The sequence below is a fragment of the Mesocricetus auratus genome, unplaced genomic scaffold (genome assembly GCF_017639785.1).
Source record: "Mesocricetus auratus isolate SY011 unplaced genomic scaffold, BCM_Maur_2.0 Super-Scaffold_100013, whole genome shotgun sequence".
Taxonomy (NCBI): Eukaryota; Metazoa; Chordata; class Mammalia; order Rodentia; family Cricetidae; genus Mesocricetus; species Mesocricetus auratus.
Window position 1 is genome coordinate 46,506,925 of NW_024429196.1, and position 25,904 is coordinate 46,532,828.

The 25,904-nt window shown below is 41.8% G+C and overlaps 1 protein-coding gene and 1 long non-coding RNA gene across 14 annotated transcripts in view; one reads left to right on the plus strand and one right to left on the minus strand.

Annotated features, from left to right (window-relative positions):
• Carmil1 (capping protein regulator and myosin 1 linker 1) overlaps nt 1-25,904 on the minus strand; it is a 271,462-nt gene that overhangs the window by 92,880 nt on the left and 152,678 nt on the right. For all 13 annotated transcript variants that reach the window (XM_040755709.1, XM_040755708.1, XM_040755707.1 and 10 more), the window contains exons 12-16: nt 13,068-13,154; nt 6,076-6,179; nt 3,734-3,811; nt 3,527-3,603; nt 258-362 (exon numbers count right to left, since the gene is read on the minus strand). In XM_040755709.1, the coding sequence (XP_040611643.1) occupies nt 258-362; nt 3,527-3,603; nt 3,734-3,811; nt 6,076-6,179; nt 13,068-13,154 (451 nt within the window). The remainder of the gene's footprint in view (nt 1-257; nt 363-3,526; nt 3,604-3,733; nt 3,812-6,075; nt 6,180-13,067; nt 13,155-25,904) is intronic.
• Nucleotides 2,269-21,052, plus strand: LOC121143576. Its single transcript, XR_005880806.1, has 3 exons — nt 2,269-2,372; nt 12,220-12,449; nt 20,388-21,052. It is a non-coding gene; the product is annotated as an uncharacterized LOC121143576 (long non-coding RNA).

The following is a 25,904-nucleotide window of genomic DNA, read 5'->3' on the forward strand; positions in this document are numbered from 1 at the left end:
CCAAACTTCACACTAATTACACGTGAATGGGCTTTACTGTGCTATTTCTAGACAAGCCTGGAACACAACTTTTATGTGACAGCTTTTACAGAAGACTGTAATAGGAGATACAGCCACATCCATTGTGCTCTATATACCTGCAAGTCACTCTCCTACCTCAGAAGGCTTTCTCAAGGGCCTTTCTGCCTTCCTTCCAGCACATTCACAGTCACAAATGTAACTTTAAAAGCTCTAGAGATGACAAATGGATCACTCACTTCAAGGGCTCAGGGGACAGTTTCGTGCCTGAAAGGTTGATTTGCATCAAAGCCAAAGAACTGCTGAAAAACTGCTTGAAAGACAGGGGGACTTCCTTTCCTTTCCTGGAAAACAAAGGCAACAAACAAACATACGGCAAGCATCACACCAGTGGTTACATTCTATCCAATCTGTTTACTAGATGGGAATGCAGATGTGAGATCCACAAAATCAGTCTAAATGCTAACCCACAACACAATTTATTACTATTCTTGGTATGTAGTAAACTCGCAGTATTTTAGCCCACTGATCCTCAAGAAACATTAAAATGGAGGTTAGAATCATGTCTTATTCATGAAGGTTGAGAACTTTGTCACTGGATGACAATGTGGTACAGGCTGAATCTGCATCAGTGTGCTCAGTGACAGTTCGTTTGCTTGTTTGCCTCTTGGTTTTTGACAGTACTGGAGACTGAACCTATGACTCCATGGACTAGAGGCTAGTGCTCTACCACTGAGCCATAGACCCAGTTGTGTTTTTTTTTTTTTTTGAGACAGTTTTATGCAATGCAGGCTGCTCTTAAATTCACTACATAGCTAAAGTTAACCCCAAACTCCTCAGCCTCTTGTCTGTACCTCCCAAGTGCTGGGGTGACAGGAATACACCACCACAGCCTATTTTGTTTTGAAGTCATCTTACTATGAACCCAGTGCTGGCCAGCAGGTGGATTCAATGAGCTGGTGAGCAGATGTGGATCTGAGGAACAGCACAACTAAATGCACCACGCCTGCATTCCCGATAGTCCATTTTCTACTACATTCACACTGTAAACCTAATCGTTTCAGGACAAACATTAGAAAAAAGACAAAGAAAGTAAAGTGGCTGGACAATGCTTCCTCTTGTCATGTCAGTCATACTGACATAACACTGAAGCCACATTGCTGAGTCAAACCCATACTGTAATGGTTTGCAAAGGAACAGGCCTCAAGCACCCACAGTGAGTGTGTAGGCTTACCTTGCTCCCTTCTCTGGGAATTGGGATTGGCTCAGCAGCATGAAGCACTTAGTTGAAGTCCATGATGCCACTGAGATGGTGGCAAGTCATTTGTACAGCAGTATTTGGCTGTACAGAGGTCTTTAAAAACCTGTGATACTTGAGAGCTTTAAAAGCAATGTCTTAAAAGGTGACAATCTCCAGCTATTTTGGAAGGAAAAAGTAAGTCATGGAAATCTTTACTAGGAATAAGCAGGATGTTAGATATTTCAGAGCTGTTTTCAGATGGCAGAGCCTGTCAGCTTGTATAGTCCTGTTTAGTTTTTGGTAAGCAAATGCTGTTTACATTGCTGTTTTGAAATCCTCCTATTCCTGCCTCTCTTCTTTGGGTTTTTTGAACATTCTCTAATATTCGCTTCCCTTTATAAGAGACAATGACCTGCTACCACTCCAGGGACAGGTAGCTCAGCCCTGTGAGCCTCTACGACCAATGGAAGTGAAGGGACATGATGTGACTCCCAGAAAGCAGCTTTCTGAGCCAGGACACACACCGCCAGCCTCATCTTGTCCTCTGTTACATCTTTCAGATAAAGGATGCTTCCTTCCTCCCAGGCTGAAGGTGACATTTTTCAGCCCACATGGCACACTTGAAACTACCCAGCCTCTCCTGGTGGGTACAACTATGAAATCATTTGTGAACAAAAGTTAACTAGACTGGCTAACAATCTATGCCTCAGTATAGACTCGCTACTTTTAACAGAATTAACAAGTGCTTTTCAGGAGTCTATCTAAGCAAGGTACTGAGTATTAACGGTTTAATAATAATCTTTCATCTGGATGACAGGGCAATGTGTTACACCGTTCTGCTACACTCAAAGAACAGTGCCTCTGAAGACCAGTCATGGCAGAATTCACAGCGACTGAACTCGAAAGAGCTGATTATACAAAAACCTTTGTAAGCAGAGCTGTCACCCTGTAATTCAGTTCCCCAGTCAATTACAGCTCTGTCACAATGAGGCTTATGACCTGCCTCTAAACATATAAGACAGGACAGCCTGGCTGAACACTCTCTCCCATGCTGTCTCCCAGACTTTGACATCCTCTAACTACATTCTACTGAGGAACTGGAAGCATAGTTTTGGTATGTAAAGGTTCACTTCTCCCTCTCTATTTTGTTTTGTTTGCTTGTTTGAGACAGAGTCCTATTTAGTCTAGGATGTTCTCAAACTCACCATGTGACTGAGAATCACCTTGAACTCCCAACTCTCCTACCTCTAACATCTAGGATTATGGACGTGTGCCACCATATGGGAAATGTCCAATCAGTCTCAAATGGACTCAAAGTATTTGTAAATATATATTGATATATTTGCAAGGTAAGATATAGAATAAAGCATACTACCAAATTGAATATTCCAAATAAATCAAGTTACTCTCTTGAATGTATAAGGTTTTTAAAAAATCAACTAATAAATCTGGAGAAAGGGCTACTATTAGGCAATATCCCACATCATTAAAGTGTATAATGTACAAAATACAATTGATGCCATGTGTTCATGATCCTGCACGGTGAGGGTTGAACGGGACTAATGCACAGAATGGCCAAGGATGCTGCACCTGTGAGGCCCAAGTACTTTTTATCACTCACTCCATGCAAAGTGGCCGATGTTTACAAATCCTTGCTGCTCCTAATGCACTGTGTCAGCAGGTGTGAGTCTGGAACTGAGGTATAAGTAGAACTGACATGACATAACTAGCCCTCCCTCCCCTCCTACAAATCACAAACAGGAGCTTCAGGGTGACCATTCTTCTTTGTTCTCAGAAGTCGTATATATTTACTTCTAACCTCATCACTGAGAAGCAGCTATAGACATTTTTGAAAGGGTTTTACTATATTAAGAAAGTACCTGCCCATATATGTGAATCCATGCACATATATATATATATAGTTCATATAAGCAGGCTAACATAGACAAGGCCCTTAATTTGTGTTTTCAAAAGATGCAACAACAACAACAAAATCTTTAATTTTCAAAGTCCAAAAACTTACAGCTATGATTTAAGACCATCTTTCATTCCCAAGCCAGGTATGATGGTCTACAATCCTGTAATCCAAGCTCTTGGGAGGCCAAGGCAGGAAGACTGGGATGAGTTTGAAGCCAGGCTATAATGTGAGACTCTGTCTCAAACAACAACACATTCTCTTTCCATCAATCACTGTGTGTTCACTATCCTCACACCTCTTCTCAAAGGAGGGATTCTAAGACAGCAATGGTAGCAGGGAGACAGTCATACCTGTGAGAGAAGACAGATCTGGAGAGGTTGAGCACCGCTAGACACTGGAGGCACCCGCGGAGAAGAGCACCACACACCTGAGGAAGAAATGGGCGCCCATCACTTTCACACTACCCTAGGTCTGTGAGAATAGTTTACTAAAGAGACAGGTCTCCATCCCATCAAAGTAGGCGTTGTGAGAGCCCGAGTGGTAGAAAGAGGCATTACCATGTCCAGAGAACATTCTGTATTAGATAAATCCAGGTGAACAATGGTGTTGGGCTGGGCCAAAAAATTGTACATGTGCTGGAAAGAAGCAGAGAGTGAGTGTTAGGCTCTGGGAAGACACACTGCCATGCGCATTAATGCTTCAAAACAGTCACCCACGCCCCTGACCTTCTTAAATGTTTCTCAGGTTTGTAGACTGGCTGTTATTCTATCTCCTTCTCTAGGAGCAAAAACCTGAAGGGCATTTAAAGAAAATTTACAGTAAAAAAAAAATGGCCACGAGGAATCTTATTGCCACACACCCCTCTTTTACACATGGCTTTGATTTCTTGATTAGTTCCTGTTTTATTATATAATTTGAGCACTGCTAATTAACTTAATTCCTTAGTCTGAAACACCACCTGGATGGCAGTCACCCCATCAAAATCTGAGTCACTCAAAGTGTTGAGAGAAGGACTGTTTGAATTTGAGCCGTAGATTGTCTCAGGCTATTTTCTCTTCTCCCCAATATAATTATTTTTCCATCTTTAGTGACTTCTAAAAATCTAACAAGATCGTCCTGAGGAAACTATTAGAAAAACAAAATAAAAGAACTCAAAATTCTAGTACTGCTAAAACTTCTTGTTTGGGGGCACCACAATGCCTAAAATTTCCTGACCCTCCCCACAACCCAGCATGGGCATGGAAACAATGAAATAAATCCCTTTGATGTCCTTTAATTTCCCAAGCATAAACAGGAGTCAGTGCTCCCCAATAACATAGTCCAAGTCTCCTGCCCCAGGTGACAACCTTCACTTCTCCTCTGCTTCAATGAGTGACACTCAGTGAAAACATGCACAAGCTTATGCTGACAGAGCCTCATTCCTGAACCAACACTCATTAAATGCCGCAGTTGACTCTATGGACTTCAGAAAATTCTCTCCAGCAAAGAGTTCAAGAGAACACAAAACTAGCTGGCAGATACTTTGGAGTAACCAGAGGCGCAGAACAGAGTACATGGTGGCAAGGTCTGGTTCAGCGGAAACATGTTACCCTCATTTACATGGAGTCTGCCTAGCTCTGGCTCCACTCCTGTGACCTTCCTTAAGGCCATTTTATTTTGGCGTGGCTTTGCTTCCCTCCACCAGCTGGGGGAGCTCTTCCTCCCTGAAGTAGTGATGGAACCCTTTACATGTGGCTTTCTGGGAAAGCAGAAACCAAGTGAGTCTTTGCACCTGCTGAGGACTCTGGAACCCGGGTGTTTCCCTGGCTGGGAGCCCACATCCACTCAGCCCCTTCACTGCACTCCACTGTACCCAGAGGCAAACTGGAACAAGCTGTACCCTTGGACCAGGAAACATGGAGCTATTTTGTTGCCTGAGATCATTATTCGTATCCCTATTATAAATGAGTCTTATTTAATATCAGCCTCCTTTTTGTTTGCTTTTGTTTTATTTATTGTATTTTAAAATATTTACTTATTTATTTTATAAGTATAGTATGCACATGGGTGTATATATTGCATCATATCCATGCACACAGGGACCCACAGAGATAAGAAGAGGGCATCAGATCACCTGAAACTAGTGTTATAGGTGGTCGTGAGCTATCATGTGGGTGCTGAGATCTGAACCCAGGTCCTCTACAAAATTAACCACTGAGCCATCTTTCCAACTCCTATTTTATTTTTTGAGACTGGATTTTACTCTGTAATCCAGGCTGGCCGGGAACTCATTTTGCAGCCGAGGATGACCTCAATCGCATTACAATCCTTCTGTCTCAACCTCTTGAGTAGTAGGAATGTACTGCCATAGCCAGCACTCCACCTCATTTACCCTCATGGTGCCATGGTCTTTATCTTCAGAGGAAGGAGGTTTAAGGATCGTCAGTGGATACCAGAAATGACAATGGAAAACAGCAGGAAACAAACTCTATTTAAATGATTTCAAGTGTGTGTGTGTATGTGTGTGTGTGGGGGGACTCAAATAAACACACACACACTGAAGAGACTGAGTTAGGACAATCACCCTGAGTTAGAGTCAGCATTCTGATACATAGTGGGTTCAAGGTTGGTAGCTTCTCTCTAAACAAATGAACAGCACCAGTATCCCAACAACACTATCTGATGATGAAACTATTTCCAAAAAGGATGTGAACCTCAGCACCATCAAATGAAGAAGCAACTTAATTATCTTGACAGGCTACATTCAGTTAAGGCAGGGATTTTCACAACATTGCACGAGCTTTTAACAGGATCTTAAAGTTTGTCAACTAAGGGTGTGGTAGAGGAATGAGCTGGGATGGCAGGTTAGAGATGAAGGCTTTCTGATGATGGCCCCTTTGGAGAGGAAAGGAAAACTCACCGAGAGGTCATCTCCACGGAGAGCATTTCCTGAGAGGTCCAGGTGGATGAGGGTAGAGGCAGTCAGAGGGTTGGCACTGAGAGACTGACAAAGGCTGTTCACCCCTGCAACAAGAGAAACATCCAAGCTCAATGTCCACTCTGAGAAACAAAATGAGGCTGGGGGTTTCCACAAACAGCCCTCAGGACAAATCACATTGCCAGACCTGCAGGGCCAGGGCTCTGTCCTTAGAGGGGACCACTGATTGTGGGTTCCCTGACAGTCCCTCAGGGAAGCCAGACTTCTCATCGACAACCTGTACTTTAATCTTTCAATTTACTCAAGAACAGAAAGCATTTTGCTTTCAAGTCCCAGAGTGATGAGATGATTTTAAGCCTACATTTAACCCTACCAGATAATTCTTGACTTAGTGAATAGTATTTAAATGAAACACATACAAATACTGGTCATTTGGGCTACCTAAGTATTGGGTACTTGACAGAGGAATATATTACTCTATTGAAGAGCATTTATGTTCATGGTAAAATTTGGATTGAAGTGGATTTTTAAACAGTGAGATGAAATGCTCACAATATGAAGGAATCAAAAAGAATAACTGTTTCCTCTTGTTGTTAGAAATGGGGTTTCCACTATGTATCCCAAATCCTCCGGCCTCTGCCTCCTGGGAGTTAGGATGTCAGGAGTAGAGCAGTAAAAGGGAAAACTTTCATTTAACGCAATATAAAATTTTGGTATTCATGACAGAAGTGGCTCAGGCTGAGATCATTCCAATGGGAACCTGTGAAAGGCCCCTGATCTCAAGGGAGACTGAACACTGAGACATAGAAAAGGGGGAGACAGAAGCATTGAGGAATAAATATTTCAAACAGGTATAAAGAATTCCTTGACTATCAACCCAACATTTATCACTTATGAGATGTAGAGTTATACAAAGACACACTCTTTGTCCTGAAACAATTTAGAGACCATTATGAAAAAGGATAAATTCCAGAAAGAATAGTGCTGCACACATACATACATACATACATACATACATACATACATACATACATACCCATGTAGAGAGAGGATGCAGGGTTTCCAAATTCTTTACTGAAAGCCTAACATACACCACACAGAGGTGTCCGAGCCGCAAAGATATCACCTGACAATATACAGACTAGCTCAGTGGCAGACACAGACGGCTTTCATCCCTGTGGGCTCTGCATCTGTGGATTCAGCCAACCGGCACAGAAATATTCCAGAGCTTTTTTTAATGTTTTTTTTTTGTTGTTTTGTTTTTTATTTTGTTTTTAAGTTACAGATCATTCTGACATCCAACACTAGGGAGGCTGAGATAAAAGAGGATTGCCAAGAGTTTAAAAGGCAGCCTGAAATACATTGTTTGAGGCAAGACCCGGCTACATGGAGTTGCCAAAAAAATAAAAATAAAATTTAAAAAGCCACAGTGCAAATTTGAGCTTTATACTGAGACCCATCTTAAGAATCCAGAAACAAAAAAGGCTTATATACAGAGCATGTGCAGACTTTTTGCTTGGTCAGCATCCCCTAAATGATTTTTACACACACACACACACACACACACACACACACACACACACACACACACACTGGTTAGTTTTATTTTTTGTGGGTTTTGTTTTGTTTTGGTTTTTTTCACAACTTAATACAAGCTGGAGCCATCTGGGACAAGGGGATCTCAATTGAGAAAATGCTCCATCAGAGTTCCTGTAGTTAAATCTATAGGGTATTTTCTTGATCAATGATAGACACGGGAGGATCCAGCCCACTGTGTGTGGTGGCACCCAACAGCAAGTAGTCCAAAGAATTATAAGAAATCAGGCTGAGCAATCCATGGAGAGCAAGCAAGTTAGCAGCACTTCTTATGGTCTCTGCTTCAGTTTCTGCCTCGAGGTTCCTGCCTTAAGTTCTACCTAGACCTGGCTTCCTCTGATTATGGATAGTAATCTATAAGTTAAATAAAATCTTTCCTATCTAAGTTGGCTTTGACTAGTGTTTTAGCATGGCAATAGAAAGCAAACTAAGACAATAACTATTTATATAGACTTATAGCAGGCATTATACATAACCTAGAGATGATCTAACACACACAGCAAGATTATGTGGGCTATAAGCAAAGGCTATGCTACTTTATATAAGGGACTTGGCACATGGAGGGGGAGAAGCTGGAACCAAACTCTAATATCCCACAGACCCTGAGGACAGCCATCCTCAGGATCCAGTGAGGTAACTGTCACCATCCATACAAGGATCAAAAGCATCCAATGCAAGGAGGTAGGACTAACTGTTTCACAAATAGAACCTGCAGGAGCATCTCAAAGCAACCCTCTATAACATACATGCATGCATTATATAGGATCTATATGAGTGTAAAAATGACCAACATCCTTTCTTTCACCCTGTCATCCATATGCATTTTTCTGTATGCATGTACATCCATGTGTGTATGGGGGGAATTTGTGTATGTGCCCATATGGAGGCAATAGTTCAACCTTAGTAGCTGTCCACTTTGTTTGTTGAAACAGGATATCTTACTGACCTGCAGCTCACCAATTAGGTTAAGTTGACCAGTTAATGAGCCCCAGGGATTCACTTATCTCTTCCTCTTCAGTGCTGGATGGCAGGTATCTGACACCAGGCCTGTATTTTTGTTTTGCTTTTTTCATGTGGCTTCTGAAGATCAAACTCCAGGCCTTACACCTACAAGGAAAGTGCTTTGCTTTCTCCCCAGTCATTTCCCCTGCCCTCAGTGTTCACCATTCTCTTTTTAGTGGAGTGACTGGGCCTAAAATATATGGAGAATACCAGACTCTCATCAAGAAAATCACTTATAAAGTCATGTATCTAAGTGAAGGATTATAAAACCCAATAAATAAAATTCCAAAATGAGAAGACCAAATTAATCCTGACAGCAAAGAGCTCCTTGGCAAGCATGGGTGCCTGGCAGGTAGCCAGTCTCTGACTAGACTCGAGGGACCCTGTTACCAGGCCACCTTCATGCTCCTAAAGCAGAAGGGTCGTCCCCTCCCCCTTCCTGAGCCCACGTTTCACATGAGGCCTGTGTTAATAAGCTCAAGAATGACAGGAATAACAAAACTATAGCACTGGAGAAACATGGGGGTCTTACAACCCAAATGCAGCACAGACTGGCATGCCATCCTTGGCTCTGGTTATTGTGGGAATCTGACCATGCTTGGTATTCATGATTGGAGACTTTACAGCTGGAAGAAGTGGCTCCAGATGGTCCTGCCTTGACATAATCTGCCAGGCAGCAGGATGCTTATGTGAGTCCAGAAAGCCATCAAGCAGCGAGTGTCTGAAATGAGAGTGAGTGCATGTGCTGGGGTCCATGGGAGATTTAAAAAAAAAATCTGTCTTCTATTATGGAACCGTGAATATACATGTTTTCTAAACTAAAATATGTCACACTTAGTAGAAACTTAAAACTACAATTGAAAACTCTAAACCTTTCAGAGCCTGCATATTTGTCTTTAAGAAACCAGTATTTTTAAAATTGAACAATTCAAGATATACATCTTAAAAGGACAATTTAAAATTCTAAAGATCCTATTTTATAAAAAAATGCTAATTCTCAAAACACACATTCTGATATAAACCCTTGCACTATATGAAAGACACAGTTAGTGAAACAGTAGCTGTGACAGGTTCAGGCAGACCAGGTTGTCCTCAATCAAGGACACAAAAGAACCTTTGTTTGCCTGTCCAGTTACCCTACTCCTGCTAAGGCCAAGGGACAGGACATGAGTGACCACAGGCCACCTCAAAATCAAAGCCTGTCCTGCAAAGGACGGATGATCAATGTTGCTTTATCATAATAGTGGAACAAATAGTGGAACACAATTGCATACTAATATAGGTAGAGAACTTCCATACATTAAGAAAAAATAGCACCGTAAATAGAAAACTGACCAAGAATGTCAAGTAGCATCATTCCAAGAAGAAACACAAAAGACTAAGGAAAACTGGGGGAAATACCCTAAGCTAGTAGTTGTCAACATGTGGGTCATGACCCCCAAAGACCACTGGAAAATACAGATTATTTACATTATGATTCGTAACAGTAACACAATTAGTTATGAAGTAGCTATGAAAATGGTTCTATGGTTGGGGTCACCACAACATGAGTAACTATATGAGGGTGGTAGCATTAGGAAGGTTGAAAAAAGGAAAACATCAAACTCTCACATGTGTTAGAGAACAAAAAGGGCATCGGCCACAGCAGCTCGTGACTGTAAACCCTAGCACTCAGGAGGCTGAGACAAGAGGATTGCCATGAATTAGAAGCCAGTTTGAGCTACAGAAGAAGGGAGGGATCAGGAGTTCAAGGCCAAATTGTGCTACAGGAGACTCAATCTGGGGAGGGGGATGAAAAGGGAAAACAACATTCAGTGGTGGTAAGAAAATAAACCAATTTATATAAAATACTCCTAGGAGAAGATGGCAATGAACATGAAAAGCTCTATATATCTACACATTTTTGAACTAATAATTCAACTTAAGGAGCTGTATCCTAAAAAGAGATCCAGGAAATGAGCAAAATTAGTGGCCAAGTTCACATCAATGACTTTGGCATTGCTGAAGAACTTAAAGTGATGTGTGGTAGATTATTTAAAACGAGCGAGTTTACCAGCATCATCAGTCACAATTGTGAAACATCAAACACAGCACATGAATGCCTGTCCAGACATCAGAAAACAGTGGGAAGTTCGGGCACAAAGAGTGATGACATTAAAAATAGTATTTGCTTATGCATTTAACCTATCGGTGTCTTTGAATTCTTTATCAGAAATATACCAATAAGTTGATTCTGAGAATCAATTTCTGACCATAACAGGAAAAGCAAAAAGGAGTCACTCTTAGCATGGGACCTGTATGTGGTTTCTGGCATCAGATCAGCTAACATTGATCTGGGGAAATTTCCTAGTAGTAGTTGACATGCACATGTTAGTGTTAAACAGGGGTACACGAGTATACATCAATTCTAATTACAAAACACTCCTAGTGCAATTCTACAATCAGAATGTGTGGCTGGATGGACCAGCATCCAGTGCTAAAGGCATTTAACCAAAGTACAGCCAGTGGTGACACCCTGAGACAGGGAGATGTCAGACACAGCATTGAATGAATAATGCTTCTACCAGCCAGAAAACACCTGTGTTAAAAACAGAGAGATATACCATGCAGCATGTGAAGGAGCAAGTGGGGAAGGGAGTTGAGAGGTAAGGGATTCGAAAGGAAAGTTAGAGAGAAGTTAAATGTTAGAGTAAGCAGTTCACTTAATTGGCAGCAGGTATATGCAAGTTGTCCCATGTTTAACTAAAAGTACGTAGCAACCCATGACAACACACCATGGTGATGGTAATGGTCTTGATATAGATGGTGATGGTACTGGTGGTGACAATAGTATCAGTGATGGCCACATTGATAGTAATGCTGACAGTGATAGCAATGGTGATGGTGACAGTAAGAGTAACCATCATAGCAATAACAATAACGGTGACAGCAAGCCATGGTAGCAATGGTTTGGTGACAGTGATTGTGAGGGTGATAATACGTTGACAATGATTATGATGATAATGATGGTGATAGAGATAACAACAGTGATGCTGAGTGTGATGGTGTGACAGTGATAGCATGGTGATTGTGATCATGGAAGGTATGGCAGCTGCTGACAGTATTTATTAAAGTGCCTAAAACCGTGTTTATTAACTCATTGAATACCACTATCATGACAAAATCAAAATTTATTTCTATCTCACAAGTCAATGGGGAATAAAGATGAGGACAGGAAGTAGGAAAGCCAGGCTCCAACCATAGATAATCTGAACTGACTAACAGATAGCAGAGAATGTCACTTAAGACATGGCAAGTTTTGGGGCTGGAGAGATAGCTCAATGGTTAAGAGTACGACTGCTCTTCCATAGGACCCAGGTTCAATTCCCAGCACCCACATAGCAGTTCCCAACTGTCTGTAACTCCAAGATCTGACAGGTTCACACACACATACATGCAGGCACAACACCAAAGCACATAAAATAAGAATAAATAAATTATGTATTTAAGAAAAAAAAGAAATGACAAGTTTTTTTTTTTCAATTCTAGAAACCTCATTGAAGCCCACAATGGTGCAGGCATTGTGCCAGGCACTGAAGATTGAGACACAAGAGCATCGTGGGCCCAACATGAAACATTCTCATAGAAAGGACACAGTACTGAGACAGTAATACCCTGGGTGTGATCCATAAATAGACAGAGGAAGGAGCAAGTGACGGTAGTCTCTGGAGTGAGAAGTCTGTTGAAGCAGAGACCCCCACAGATAAAGATTTTGTCAGGTTCACTGAAGCTCTGTGAATATGTGGAGATGAAAGGGTGTTCAGGTTCAAGCATGGAGACAAATTAAGAGATGGCGTGTGGAGGGCTTTTCTAATACTGCTATGAACCGCTTCTGGGCAGAGCAACAGAAGGCATGGGGTTTCATGAGTATGAGATAAATGACACAGGGGGGGAGGGGGGAGTCAGACCCAAGAGAAAAATAAACCATTCTGGGAACAGAGACTAGAAATGGGGGACTATGATGGTGACTCAGCAGCAAATCCCAGTGACTCTGTGTGAAGTAGACAATGACTCTGACAGTTGGGGAAATGAACCAAGAAAAACATGAACAGGTGCCTCAAGGAGACTGAGTTACAAGGCTAGAGGCAGCCAGCCAGTGAGAACTCCCTGGCTCAAAGCTTAAACAATTAAGACTGTGCACAAATTTAAAAATTACTTTCTACAAATAATTTAAATTTAGATTATCAAATTTGAATTGTACAATATCTTAACCTTAAAGCTGTCATCATACTATAATTTGTATATTTTAATCAACTACATAGCATAGTAATAGCTGGTCAAAAGCAACAGGTATAACAATCAGAGACACAATATGAAGTATATCACATATACTGTACCTTTAGGTGACAATGAGGTTTTAGATAGGTTTAAATGCTTCAATCCTTTTGGGAGTTTGGCAAATTGACTACTTAAGGAGGACACACCTGAGAAAGAAAAACAGATTATTAGAATTTCAAGTACTTAGAAGCATGACTGTTTTACAATGTGTAAAAAATGAAGTATGATTTCAGGACAGTGAATGTGCTTTTCTGTCTGAAGTTAGGGCTCCTTTTGTAGTCGCTCTCCGTCATGCCCCTTCTGTGCTAGTCACCAGGCTAGAGAAGTGGCAGACTCTAATACATTTGGACAGTATATCTAAAACTTTATCCTTACATACTCCCTGTCATAATGCTGTTCACAGCAAATCCATGACTAGTGAACTGACGTGAGTTTGATCCCATTAACTACATTTTTAAAAAGCTAGACACGGTGTCACATGCCTATCATCCCATTGTTGACGAGGCAGAGACAGGTAGATTCTTGAGGCTTGCTGCCCAGCCTCGCCAAATAGACAAGTTTCAGATAAAAGGAAAAGTTCCAACCTCAAAGAAACACAGTAGACAATGTCACTGGAGTTGGACCTCAACTTCCACAGCATAAGCGCACACATGGGCACACAGACACATGCATACATGTGTGCACCCACATAAAGATGCACATGCAGAGGCATAAAATAATAAACAAATAGGCATGCAGGTGACCTGTTGCCACCTGGGGTATGTTCTCAGAGGTCAAAGTAAACAGCACTAAACAAACAAGTTCTTCTAAAATAAGGGACAAGCCTTAAATCCAAGTAGCTATAAAGACTTTCTGTCTGTCTGTCTGTCTGTCTGTCTGTCTGTCTGTCTGTCTCTTTCTGTCTCTCTCTCTCTAAGTAAATAAGACACAACTCCTCTAGGGAGGAAGATGCAGAGGTCTCCCTCATCTCTGTAGCCTCTGTCTTAATGAGCTGATCTCTCTTTGGAATGAACAGATGCAATTTCATTATTGTCAAGAACAGGGTAATTTTAACTACCCAAGTAACAGCTCTGCTATTACCAGATGAATCCCTGTACTTAATTAGCTTATGGCTAACAACCTCAAACAGAACATCAGAGAAGGTTTAAACTCCATAAAGCAGGGTTTGAGGCTCAGAATACCTCTCAAAGAAATTCTCATAGATGTCTTCTAAAGTTCTCAGTAAGTATGAGAGACTGGAAATACCAGCTCACTCACTCAGGAATTGCAAGGAACTAAGTGTTCTTGTAAACAGAAATAAGGAACAGATAAGCATGTGACCTTTCTAATGTCCTTTTTTATTATTTATTTTTTTAATTTTAAATAGCTCGTTTTACATGTCAATCCCAGTTCCTTTTCCCTCCCCTCCTCCCGCACCCCCCCACCATTCTCCCCCATCCTCCCACCCTATTGCCAATTCCTTCCGCATAGAGGATATCTAGACTCTATCATTTCATTCAGGGTAGGGTCCAGGCACTTCCCTAAGAGTCCAGGAAGAGAGAGCAACCCTCTTTCTGTTGTGGACACACAATGTCTGTTAGTATTCGAGGGATAAACACTGATTCACTGCTCAGGACCCCATAGGTAGCCCAGGCCTCCTCACTGACTCTCACATTCAGGGGGTCTGGATCGGTCCCATGCTGGCCTCCCAGCTCTCCCCTGTTCAGATCAGCTGTCTCTGCTGGTTTTGCCAGCCCATTCTTTGTCAATTTGCTCTTCACTCCTTTCTCTGTCGCTGGGTTCCTTGGGTTCTGTTCAGTATTTAACTGTGAGTGTTTGCCTCTGCTTCCATCAGTCACTGGATGAAGGCTCCAGGATGATTATAGACATCAAGTTCACTATCAGGAATAGGCATTGCAGGTGGTCTCTACACTATTGCTTAGCTTGCCAATTGGTGTCATCCGTTTAGATCACTAGAGGTCACAATGGTTCCTGATCTGTCTTCTAACCTATGATTCCCTCTTCCCCCTATCCTACCCCCCCCAGTCGACCTTCCTGTTCCTCCATGTCCTACTCTCTCTTCCACTTCTCCCCCTCTCTATTTCCCGGGTCCCCCTCCCTCCTACCCCTCGCCGTGTTCCCCATATGTTCAGAGGATCTTGCCTCATTTCTCTTCTCTTGGGTACCATGTATATCTTTTAGGTTCTTTCCTGTTTCCCAGACTCTCTGTCAGTGGAAGTGCAGACTGGCACTCTCCTGATCCATGTCTAAAATCCATATATGAGTGAGTACATACCATGTTTTTTTGTGACTGGGTTACCTCACTCAGGATGGTTTCTTCCAGTGCTATCCATTTACCTTCGAATTTCAAGACCATTGTTTTTTTCTGCTGAGTAATACTCCATTGTGTAAATGTACCACATTTTCTCTATCCACTCTTCAGTTGAGGGGCATCTAGGTTGCTTCCAGGTTCTGGCTATTACAAATAATGCTGCTATGAACATAGTGGAGCAGATGCCCTTGTTGTATGAATTTGCCTCCTTTGGATATATGCCTAAGAGTGGAATTGCTGGGTCTTGTGGTAGATTGATTCCCATTTTCCTGAGGAATCTCCATACTGCTTTCCAAAGTGACTGTACGAGTTGGCACTCCCACCAGCAGTGGAGGAGTGTTCCCCTCTCTCCACATTCTCTCCAGCATAAATTGTCTTCGGTGTTTTTGATTTTAGCCATTCTGACAGGAGTAAGATGGTATCTCAGAGTTGTTTTGATTTGCATTTCCCTGATGGCTAAGGATGTTGAGCACTTTCTTAAGTGTCTCTTGGCCATTTTAGCCTCTTCTATTGAGAATTCTCTGTTTAGTTCTGTACCCCACCTTTTGGATCCTTTGGTGTTTTGGAGACTTGCTTTTTGAGTTCTTTGTAAATTTTGGAGATCAGCCCTCTGTCAGATGTGGGGTCAGTAAATATCTTTTCCCATTCTGTGGACTGCCTTTCTGTCTTGTTGACTGTGTCCTTTGCCTTACAGAAGCTTTTTAGTTTCATGAGGTCCCATTTGTTAATTGTCGATCTCAGTGTCTGTGCCACTGGTGTTATGTTTAGGAAGTGTTCTCCTGTGTACTCATTGAAGGGTATCTCCCACTTTCTCTTCTAAAAGTTTCAGTGTGGCTGGATTTATGTTGAGATCTTTGATCCATTTGGACTTAAGTTTTGTGCAAGGCGATAAACGTGGATGTATCTGCAGTCTTCTGCATACCAGTATCTAGTTATGCCAGCACCATTTGTTGAAGATGCTCTCTTTTTTCCATTGTATAGTTTTAGCTACTTTGTCAAAAATCAAGTGTTCATAGGTGTGTGGGTTAAAATTAGGGCTCAAGGAACATTTCATAGGAGGGAGCAAAAAGACTGTAAGCCAGATGACCAGAATGTGTGCTGCAAGATTGTGTCTCTAGAAACGACAGGGACGCTACACTCATAATACATCAACAATATGTCAGACTAAACAAAGTTGAACATTGACAATATCAACTGATATCTTAATAGGGGGAAGTCTAGTGAAAGGGGAAGAACTAGCCTTAATTGGTTATTCAATACAATGTTTTAAACATTCAGAAGCAAAAATAGAGGTGCAGGGGGGAAGGGACTAAGAGGAGAGGAGCCTGCAATTAGGATGCAAAATAAACAAATTAATAATGACATTATTATTATTATTATTAGGTTTTTCAAGACAGGATTTCTCTGTGTAGCTTTGTAGAACAGGCTGACCTCGAACTCACAAAGATTTGCCTGACTCTGCCTTCTGAGTGCTGGAATTAAAGGTGTATGCTACCACCACCCAGCTTAATTAAATTTTAAAAAGTCAAAATTGGCTCATCTAAATAAAAACATCAGACACTAAGAGACACACCTAGATATATGTTTTTAAAAGCCAAAAATGGAAAATCATGAAAAAAATACACCAAAATCACAAACTCAAGTTTGTGTAGTTGTAACAAAATAAGTATCACTGTAAAATAATGTGACATCTCACCAATGAAGAGACTATACCTATTCTAGTCTATATATTATGAACAGCACTGGATTAATGTACCAAAACAGGTATCAATTCCAGAAGTGAGACATAAGCACCACAGGTAATGGGTAGCACTGAATAAGGCTCTTTTTTTCTTGCTCCTGGTAGCAGTTGCATTGGAATATTCACTTTCCAAACACTCATTCATTCCAATACCAACATAAATATGGTGCTATAGTTTCTGTGGATCTTAAATGTGCTATTGGGAGTGGGGCAACCTCTAATAGGTGGGGCTTTCTAAAGGTGGCTTAGGTCACTAGAGATATGTCTCCCAAAGGGATTGAGAAATTCTGGTCCCTTTCTCTTCATCCCTCACTAATGATGCTAGTAGTTTTGTTCTGACACAAGATCCATTCACAATGTACTACCTGAGGAAAGGCCCAAGGAAAAGTCCCAGTCAATTGTGGAGCAGAGCCCCAGAACTGTGAGACCTGAACAACACTCTTCTCCTTCCACTCAACTGTGAGTGTAATACTTGAGGGAAACAGACTTACACAGCTGGGATTTAATGATGGGCTTTACTGAACGTTTCTCATCTTTCCATGAGAGAAATTATCTAAAAAAATAGATAACAAGTGTGGTAGCACACACCTGTAATCAAAACACTCAAGAGACTGAGGCAGGAGGATTGTAAGTTCAGCTCAAGCCAAGTCTGCATAATGAGATCTTATCTCAAAAAAAACTTTTGAGAAGAATGGGGAATACCAGACTCTCACTTTTAAATTGATCTCAGAGGTAATTTGAATGTGAATGGCCCCCATAGACTCATGTATTTAAGTGCTTGGCCCATAGGGAGTGGCACTATTAGGAGGTACCTTGTTGGAGTAGGTGTGGCCTTGTTGGAAGTGCATCACTGTGGAGGTGGGCTTTGAGGTCTTATATGCTCAAGCCACTCAAAATGTGACAGTTCACTTCCTGTTACCTGTGGATCAAGAGATGTAGAACTCTCAGCTCCATCTCCAGCACCATGTCTGCCTGCATGCTGCCATGCTTCTCACCATGTAGATAATGGACTAAACCTCTGAAACTAAGCCAGCACCAAAGAAATATTTTCCTTTATAAGAGTTTCTGTGGTCATGGTGTCTCTTTATGGCAATAGAAACACTATTTAAGACAACAGGCATGAACACTTCCCACTCTTATTTTCTATTATGTGATTTTTACTTAGCAATATAAAATTTATAACATTAATACTATATCCTTAGAGCCATATTCTGTATCTTCAAATCACTGTAAGCATTGCAGTTTGGATGGAAAAGTATCCTGGCAGTCGGAGCCAAGGACTATCACAAAGTCACCATAAGCATAGCAATTTATAGTTCTGCTCCAGGAAAAGGTTTCCCCAATGTAACAATGCTGCTCTGGCAGGGGAAGGTTTCCCCAGTGAGGTTGTTACAGCTTTACTCAGATCCCCTGGAGTAACAAATTCTGATCTTCTAGGGGAAGGTTTCCTTAGCAAAAGTCTTACACTTTTGCCTACTCTGGCCTGCTCAAGCACCAGCCAAAGTTGTTACTTCTAGGCTGTGTTCCACCCCACTCAGTCAAAAGAAGGCGGCACCAAAACTCATTCGAGAGATTTATTGAGAGGGAGGAACCCAAGAGGGTGGCTGCCTCTGCCAGGGTGGAAAGGGCAGCTCCCAACTGTGCGAGTATTTCCAGGATGAAGATTTTCAGGGTAGGAATTGGTTGCATTTCAATCCTCGAGTTTGGACAAACTCAGAGACTGACTGGATTTTCTGCTCAGGAATTGGTTGATTCCCTGCTCAGGGACTGGTTGGTTTTCCTGCTCAGGCATTGGTTGGTTTTTGTGCTCAGTTGGTCAGGGGCAGAGTGTGTTTCTTTAGTTCTGGCCAAAATGTGTTTCTTCCATTGGTCCTTTTTAACCTTTTGGCTTCAGTTTCAGAGTTAGGGTGTGTTTCTTTCAGTGGCTCTGGTTTCAGGGACAAAGTGTGCTTCTTTGGCTCAGGTTTCAGGATCAGGGTATGTAACTTTGGCTGGCCCTTTTACCCTATAATCACTCTAAAAGTAATACCTATCAGAACAAAACTTCATCTGTTGAATGTTACCATTAAACCTAAGTTTTGTTCTATTTAGATTGATTTCATTTATTTTAACTTTCTTCTTTAAGGAGACACAGTTTTTAAACAGACTGTGTGTGTGTGTGTGTCTGAGAGAGAGAGAGAGAGAGAGAGAGAGAGAGAGAGAGAGAGAGAGTCAGAAATACATTCAACACCAGGTTAACTTGTGAGTGCCCAAACTCAAATATAAGTAAGAAATGGGCCCTATGCTTTAGGTATAAATGGAATCTGTGCTTTACATAACCAGGATATCTACATATATGTTTACTCATTGCCTGTAAACACATTTTTTAAAAAGAAGGTACCCAAAAAGGAATAAATAACCTAGCAGTATTTTCTTTGGAAATACAATAGAGCAATCCAAAGCAGCAGAAGTGATAAATAGCAAACTCCTAAGTTTCAAATACCTGCAAAGTCATGCTGTGTAGTTCTTAAGTATTTTTAAATGGGTATAAAAGTAAGTAGAATTATTTAAAGGCAAATAAATAAAAGCGAAAATAAGTATCTTTTTGTGAAATTCTAGATAAGTAATTAGAAACATGTAATGGCTATGTAAAAAATATACCATTAAAAACATTTTTCAAGTAGGCCAGACTGTCCTTGAACTCTTGACCTTCCTGGCCCCACCTGCACACTGTTGTGAACATAGACATTTGCCATCACAGCTGTCATTAAAACATAGCTTTGCCGGGCGGTGGTGGCACACACCTTTAATCCCAGCACTTGGGAGGCAGAGGCAGGCAAATCTCTGTGAGTTCGAGGCTGGGCTGGACCAATAGCCTCTAAATTACACCCAAGTTTACTGCTTAAAGTCTCCAGTGGAGATTTTATTACTAGATTTTCATAAGATTTTGAAAAAGTGTGTAGAAGAAAGATGTATTTTTCCCTTCAAACTGCAACTGTTCTAGCTTCCTCTACTTCAAAGCATTTTTATCTAATGAAAAAGTAATTATAAGATGTTTTATATGCTAATTTGCTATCCATCATTATTAACTCCCATATACAGGAAAATTAGATTTGACATTGTAAATTTAACCCCATTAGTCACATGTTCACTTAAAAGCTTACAACACTGTATAAAATTTCAACATTGGGCCACCATGGTGTCACTGAGATTCACATGGTGAGAAATGGGATCAATAGGCCCTGGCTAATCTAAAGCATTATGCTAATAAGCTAACAAAATTCTGCCTGCAGAGCTCTAGCAACATGATACAGGGAATAAATGCAAGTCCTGTTTTGTGTCTGTCAGGGTCAGAGTTGATGAAGATAGCCCAGGAAAGGCTACTGATGAAGATGCAGACCAACTGTAGTAGAGATCCCCCCCACATTTGGAGCATGCCAATACCATGGATGGACCACCAAGGACAGGAGCAGACATGCAGTGGAGCCAGCTTAACCTAGCAATTTAGCTATGTGTGGTGCCGACAGCAAAGCTGAAGAAATGGAACTAACTGCCCAGTTCCTTTGGAACCCAAAGGATCATGACTGGGTCTTAGACACCAAGCACTACACTTTCACACTGTTGAATTTTGGATTTACTTTGATTATAACTATGCTCTGGCTCTTCCCTCTTGGAATAAGAGAGTGTGTAATTTATTTTCTTATTTTACAACTGATGATTGAAAAATGAACTTTTAAAGAAACTCTGGAGTTTTAAAGAGACCACGGATATTTTAGAGACTTTCAGATGTTGAAGATGGGCTTTAATTTGAAAAGAGATTTTGAATATTTTAAAAAGACTGAACTTTTTAAAAATGTTTGCATTTTCAAAGACTATAAAAGTTTTAATATTTGGAATGTTTTATATGGTGAGATTGATGTTAATAGGAGATGGTGGGGCAAGCAAGAAAGGAAAGACTATGGTTTAATAGTGATGTACCAGTGTGTCAAGATGACATGGGGTCATTTTCCACCAAAGACTAATTTGGTAAACCAATGAGTTCATGGGGCTTACTAACAGAGTCTACTTACATGATTGTAGGTTGACCCAAAGCAGTCATACCGCTGTCAAGTTTCACCACGGCATAGACAATGACTTCTCCATAGCTGCATAGATAGAGTCCCCTCTTTAGTAAATCTTCTCCCTCTATATACTCTGACATCTCCCATGACCACAAAGCCATGCAATTACGGTGAAATGATACAGTCAGCTGGGATATGCAGAAGAGCGTGACCTAGATAAGGTGAGGGTCCAATAACTATTCTCCCTATATCCCTTCTGTGAGACAATGTCAACAACCCTGTCATGAAGGTCTTCTGTAAGCAGTCACAGCTGCTCTAATGACAATGACAGGTGTTAGGTTGGAAGGATAACAGTATATAACACCCTATATGTCCCTCTGGTTTTTACATTCATCTACATCCCTCACCCATGTTCCCTGGGACGTGGAAAAAGGTGGCATAGATATGTGATTATTCTCCTCTGAAAGTTCATTATTGACTCTTTCAAAGAAGTGTTAGTTAATCTCAGGAGTCAACAGCTAGTATGATACAAAAGTAAAATGTTTGCATGAAAAAATTCTATTACTTGTATCTGTTGGTCTGCTAGAAGAGCAATGTTTTGGTGCAGTAGCATGGATTGGGGTACCACCTTAGTTAGCTGTCCATAATTCAAAGACATTCTCCCTAAACTGATCACCTTATTCACCCTGGGCATTTCCATGGGGCCTCTGTACATCTCACCTCTGATGAAGTGAATGAGACTGGCTCAACCTGCATTGCCAGGCCTAAGGCCAAAAGAGAACAGGGCAATCCACAGGCCTGCTGACTACTGGGATCATGGCCTACTAATGATGAGGACTGTTCCAGGTATCCATCCCCTTGGATTCAGCAGACTCCTGGCTGGCAATGCACTTCAGTGCACCCTAGCTGCTGAGAGGACCCCCTAGATGGACAAACAACCTCTATTGCTGTGGTCGGGGGAGTGATGAATGTCCACAGCATATTCAGCGAAGAAAGTGGCCAACCCTTAGGTACAGATAAGCATTTTTACCTGCACATCTCTATTTTTCTTATCTAGCAGCTGACTTTCATGGCCTCCGATGTACCTGGGGACACCAGGAACCACAGCACACCTGGGTCCTACACATATTCTGCACCCTAAGTATTTTGAAAACAATAAATTCACAAGGCTCTCCATTAGCTTGCAGGAGACCCTGATCACCCCATTAGGGAAACAGCTGGGTAGTGTAGTCCCAACCCCTAGAGAACTTCCTCTGTACCAGGGGGTGCAGTGGCAATCATTTGTATCTCTTTCTCTCTTTTTTGCCCCTATGGTGAACTGCTACTCAGGCCTTAAGGCCTTCCAAAGATTCCCCAGCACCACATTTAACCTTCTATCAGCTTTATCTCAATGGTTTCTGGCTCACATCTGTTTCCAGGTGACTAGGAAAGGCCCCTCTACTTGGCTTTCTGGTCTCTTACCTGCTCACAATTGCCAATGGGCACGCTCCACATGCCTGCTTACTTAAGTCTACCAAAGCCACTCCTACCTCAAAGAGATAACATAATGCCTATCACAGGGCTCAGAAGTGTCACCAGAGCTCCATCCCTGCTTCACTGTCCTTCGTGAATTAACTTCTTTCTTGGTGAACACAGTCCTATCTACACCTGCACACTGGCCATCAAACACTGCCTCCCCCATGCCCAATTCTTTTAGCATTGCCTGTCCCTCCTCTATTGTCCTTCAGTCTTTGATGCCTGTGGGACCTCTGATGATGGTCAAGTGTCTCGAATGGCTCCTATGAGCCAGACTCTCATGGGTGTTGTCCCTTTGTATAGCCTTTATCTCCCAGAGGATTGTGTGGGTTCTGCTCTGCTTCTGTAGTGCTTAGACAGACACCATCAATCCCACAATCAGCAGCCTCATGAGAAGGCTGGGGAGTTTCACTGTTTGTTAAAAGGATTTTCCCAAGTTAAGCAGTTCGGGTACTATGTATTTCCCGATTACTAGGCCACTGTTAAGTTCCCCAGATGCATTTGGATCTCTTTTTCCGTACCAAAGGGAGGCTTGGGAAGTGTCATCATCACTCCCAACTCACTTTCTTCCTCTTCACTATCCAGCTTCCCTCATGGATTCCACAGTTTTGAATCCCAAAAGGAGCTCATCAAAACTTATTTATCTTCTTTTCTCTTTTCAGCCCCATAGCCATTACGAAGCAGCAAACCAACACCTCCATCTCCTTGCCTCTTTTATTGAATTAACCCATCAAATGAGAACCCAGCTGGAGGGGGAGGGGCCTGCTGGAGGCATAGTCTCTTCCCACTGTAATTCTTCCTCCATGCAAACACATATAGCAAGAGCTACATAATCCCACAGGACCTGGCTGGCACTTACACTTCTTAGTGATGTTCTCGAAGACTGCAATGTTTGCTTTAGACCTTCATCTCTTCTCGGGGCATCTCCATACTCACATGTAGGATCCACTAATCAAGCAGGCAGGCCACTTTATACCAGAGAAGACTGCCTCTCTAGGATACCTCTCCACCCTCCTCCTTCTGATGGCTCAGAATTAGTTGTAGGTCTTACTCCCCATAGCAAGGGCCATGCAGCTGTCACTTCATAACATATAGAGAGAGGGCCATACTGCGATTCACTGCCTCAACCTACCACAGATGCTCCGCCCTCAGTCTCAGTTCAGCATTCAGAGCATAAACAGCACCATTCTTCTTCTACCTGGGTCTTGGGGGTCTCTGATGAAGGTGACAGCTCTCATATCTATGCAACAGCATCTGATGCATTCACCCAGACACCCTCTCCCTCTGTCACTAAATCACATATTTAGCTTCCTCTCCACAAGCCCAGGATAATCTGAAGACTGCAGACCTGTCCTTTAGACTCTGGTATGACTAGTAGTCCATGCTGTAAATAACCAGGGTTTGCTGTATCAATATTCATGTCACAAAGCCAACAGCCACAATTTCTGTCTGAGAGCTGCCAAGTAGGTCTCAGTGTAGGTGGTTCAGAAACAAAATCAAATTGCGTTTGGTCCTTAAATGTCCCAGAATTCTGGCCTATTAACACACTGAGATCCTATCTGTCTCAGGTTTGAGTCTCCTTCTAAATAATTTTCACTGGTCCAGGCTCTTCTATGTCAAAGCCCTCCTCTCTGATTCCCACCCCAGCTTTTGATTGTTTTAAAATATTAATCATTGCCATTGAAAAGCTTAGAACGCCTGCCATGGTGGCACACATCCATAATTCCAGCACTCAGGAAAAAAAGGCAGGACAAACAGCAGCTCAAAGACAATCTGTTTCAAAGCTAAAATAAATAGGAAATGAAAGAAGAAACAAAAGCTGTCATTCTCGAGATTGAAATTTCAATAAATATTTTTGAAATTTCAAAAAAAATTTACACATGGTCAAATTTCTTATGATATTTCTACCTATGATTTTTAAAAGCTACCAAGCATATTTTGGTAATTAGCCTGAATAAAAAGAATCAGGGAAAAGCATTCTATTCTAACTGTGAAGCAGAGATACATTAGCAGCACCATTATCCCAGCACTCAGGAGGCAGAAACAGGAGGCTTGCTCCAAATTTGAAGTTATCTTGGGCTACATGGTAAGGCTCTGTCTATATACTCACACTTCTCCCCCCTTCACCCCACTCTCTCCTAAAAGAAAAAGACAATGAAAATTGTTTCTAGATGTCTATCCCAAGACTGAAGTAGGTGAGTGTTGACAGCCACCCAAGGCAGTGGCAAACACAGCAATGAATGAACTTGGAGGAGAAACGAGCAAGTATCAGTCTGTGAAAATATTTTTAGGTGTCTAAACTGGGGAGAATACACACTGGAGACCTGGTAAGCAAGTAGCAGAGGGATATTCACAATGATCCCTGACAACCTTACCTGCAGCAGACACAGTTAAAGCAGGTGAATGAAAATAAGCATGAAGTAGTATCTCTGAGGTCAGAAGGTAGAGGGAAAAGCATCTTTGTTGAACACAGACCCTCCCTCACACAAAAGACCCCTCTGGAAACTTCGCTATGACATTCAAGTGCAGTTTTTAAAAGTAAATAACAGAATGAAGCTAAATTCAAACCAAATCCACTTAAGGAAAGTACTCATTGCCTATGAAAAGTCTTGCACTAGAGGCTGCGTGTCTAAGGAGGGATAGGAAGAAGCAGGCGTGGAGGGAGAGTGACCGGCAGTGGGTGCTCTAGGAGAAAGGCAAAAACTGCCAGTGTTCAGTTATAGCACAAGCAGAATCCAGTGAGTTAAATCAAAGGACTGCAGGGGCTCCAAGGCAAGCACCTGAGAGGAGAAACAGTACCTGAGGGGCCAAGTTGTCTAAAAGTACATGAAGGACGTGGGACAGGAGATGAAGGGCCTTGGGCTCCTCCTCCTTCCAGACCCACGACACTGACTCATGGCCTCCTAGGCATGTCTCTTTTCTGAGGTTCAACCACACTGATGGTGGGCAAATGTACCACATTCCATTTATCCAAGTGTATAGCATCCCATTTATCCTTGGATGATCACTAGGCTGCTTCCACACTTGCGCGTGCATGCGTGTGTGTGTGTGTGTGTGTGTGTGTGTGTGTGTGTGTGTGTATTACTCCTCCAAACCTGTGCTCATGGAAGAGTCTTTGTGCAAACTGTCTCATTTCTTTTGATAACCAGGAGTAGAATTGCTAGGTTCTTTGGGAAAATCTGTGTTTACCTTTTAAAAAACTCTCTCTCTAGTTTCCAAAGGGCTGCATCCTTTTCCATTCCCACCATCAATGACAGCATTTTCCTTTCCTCGTAACCTCTCAAATACA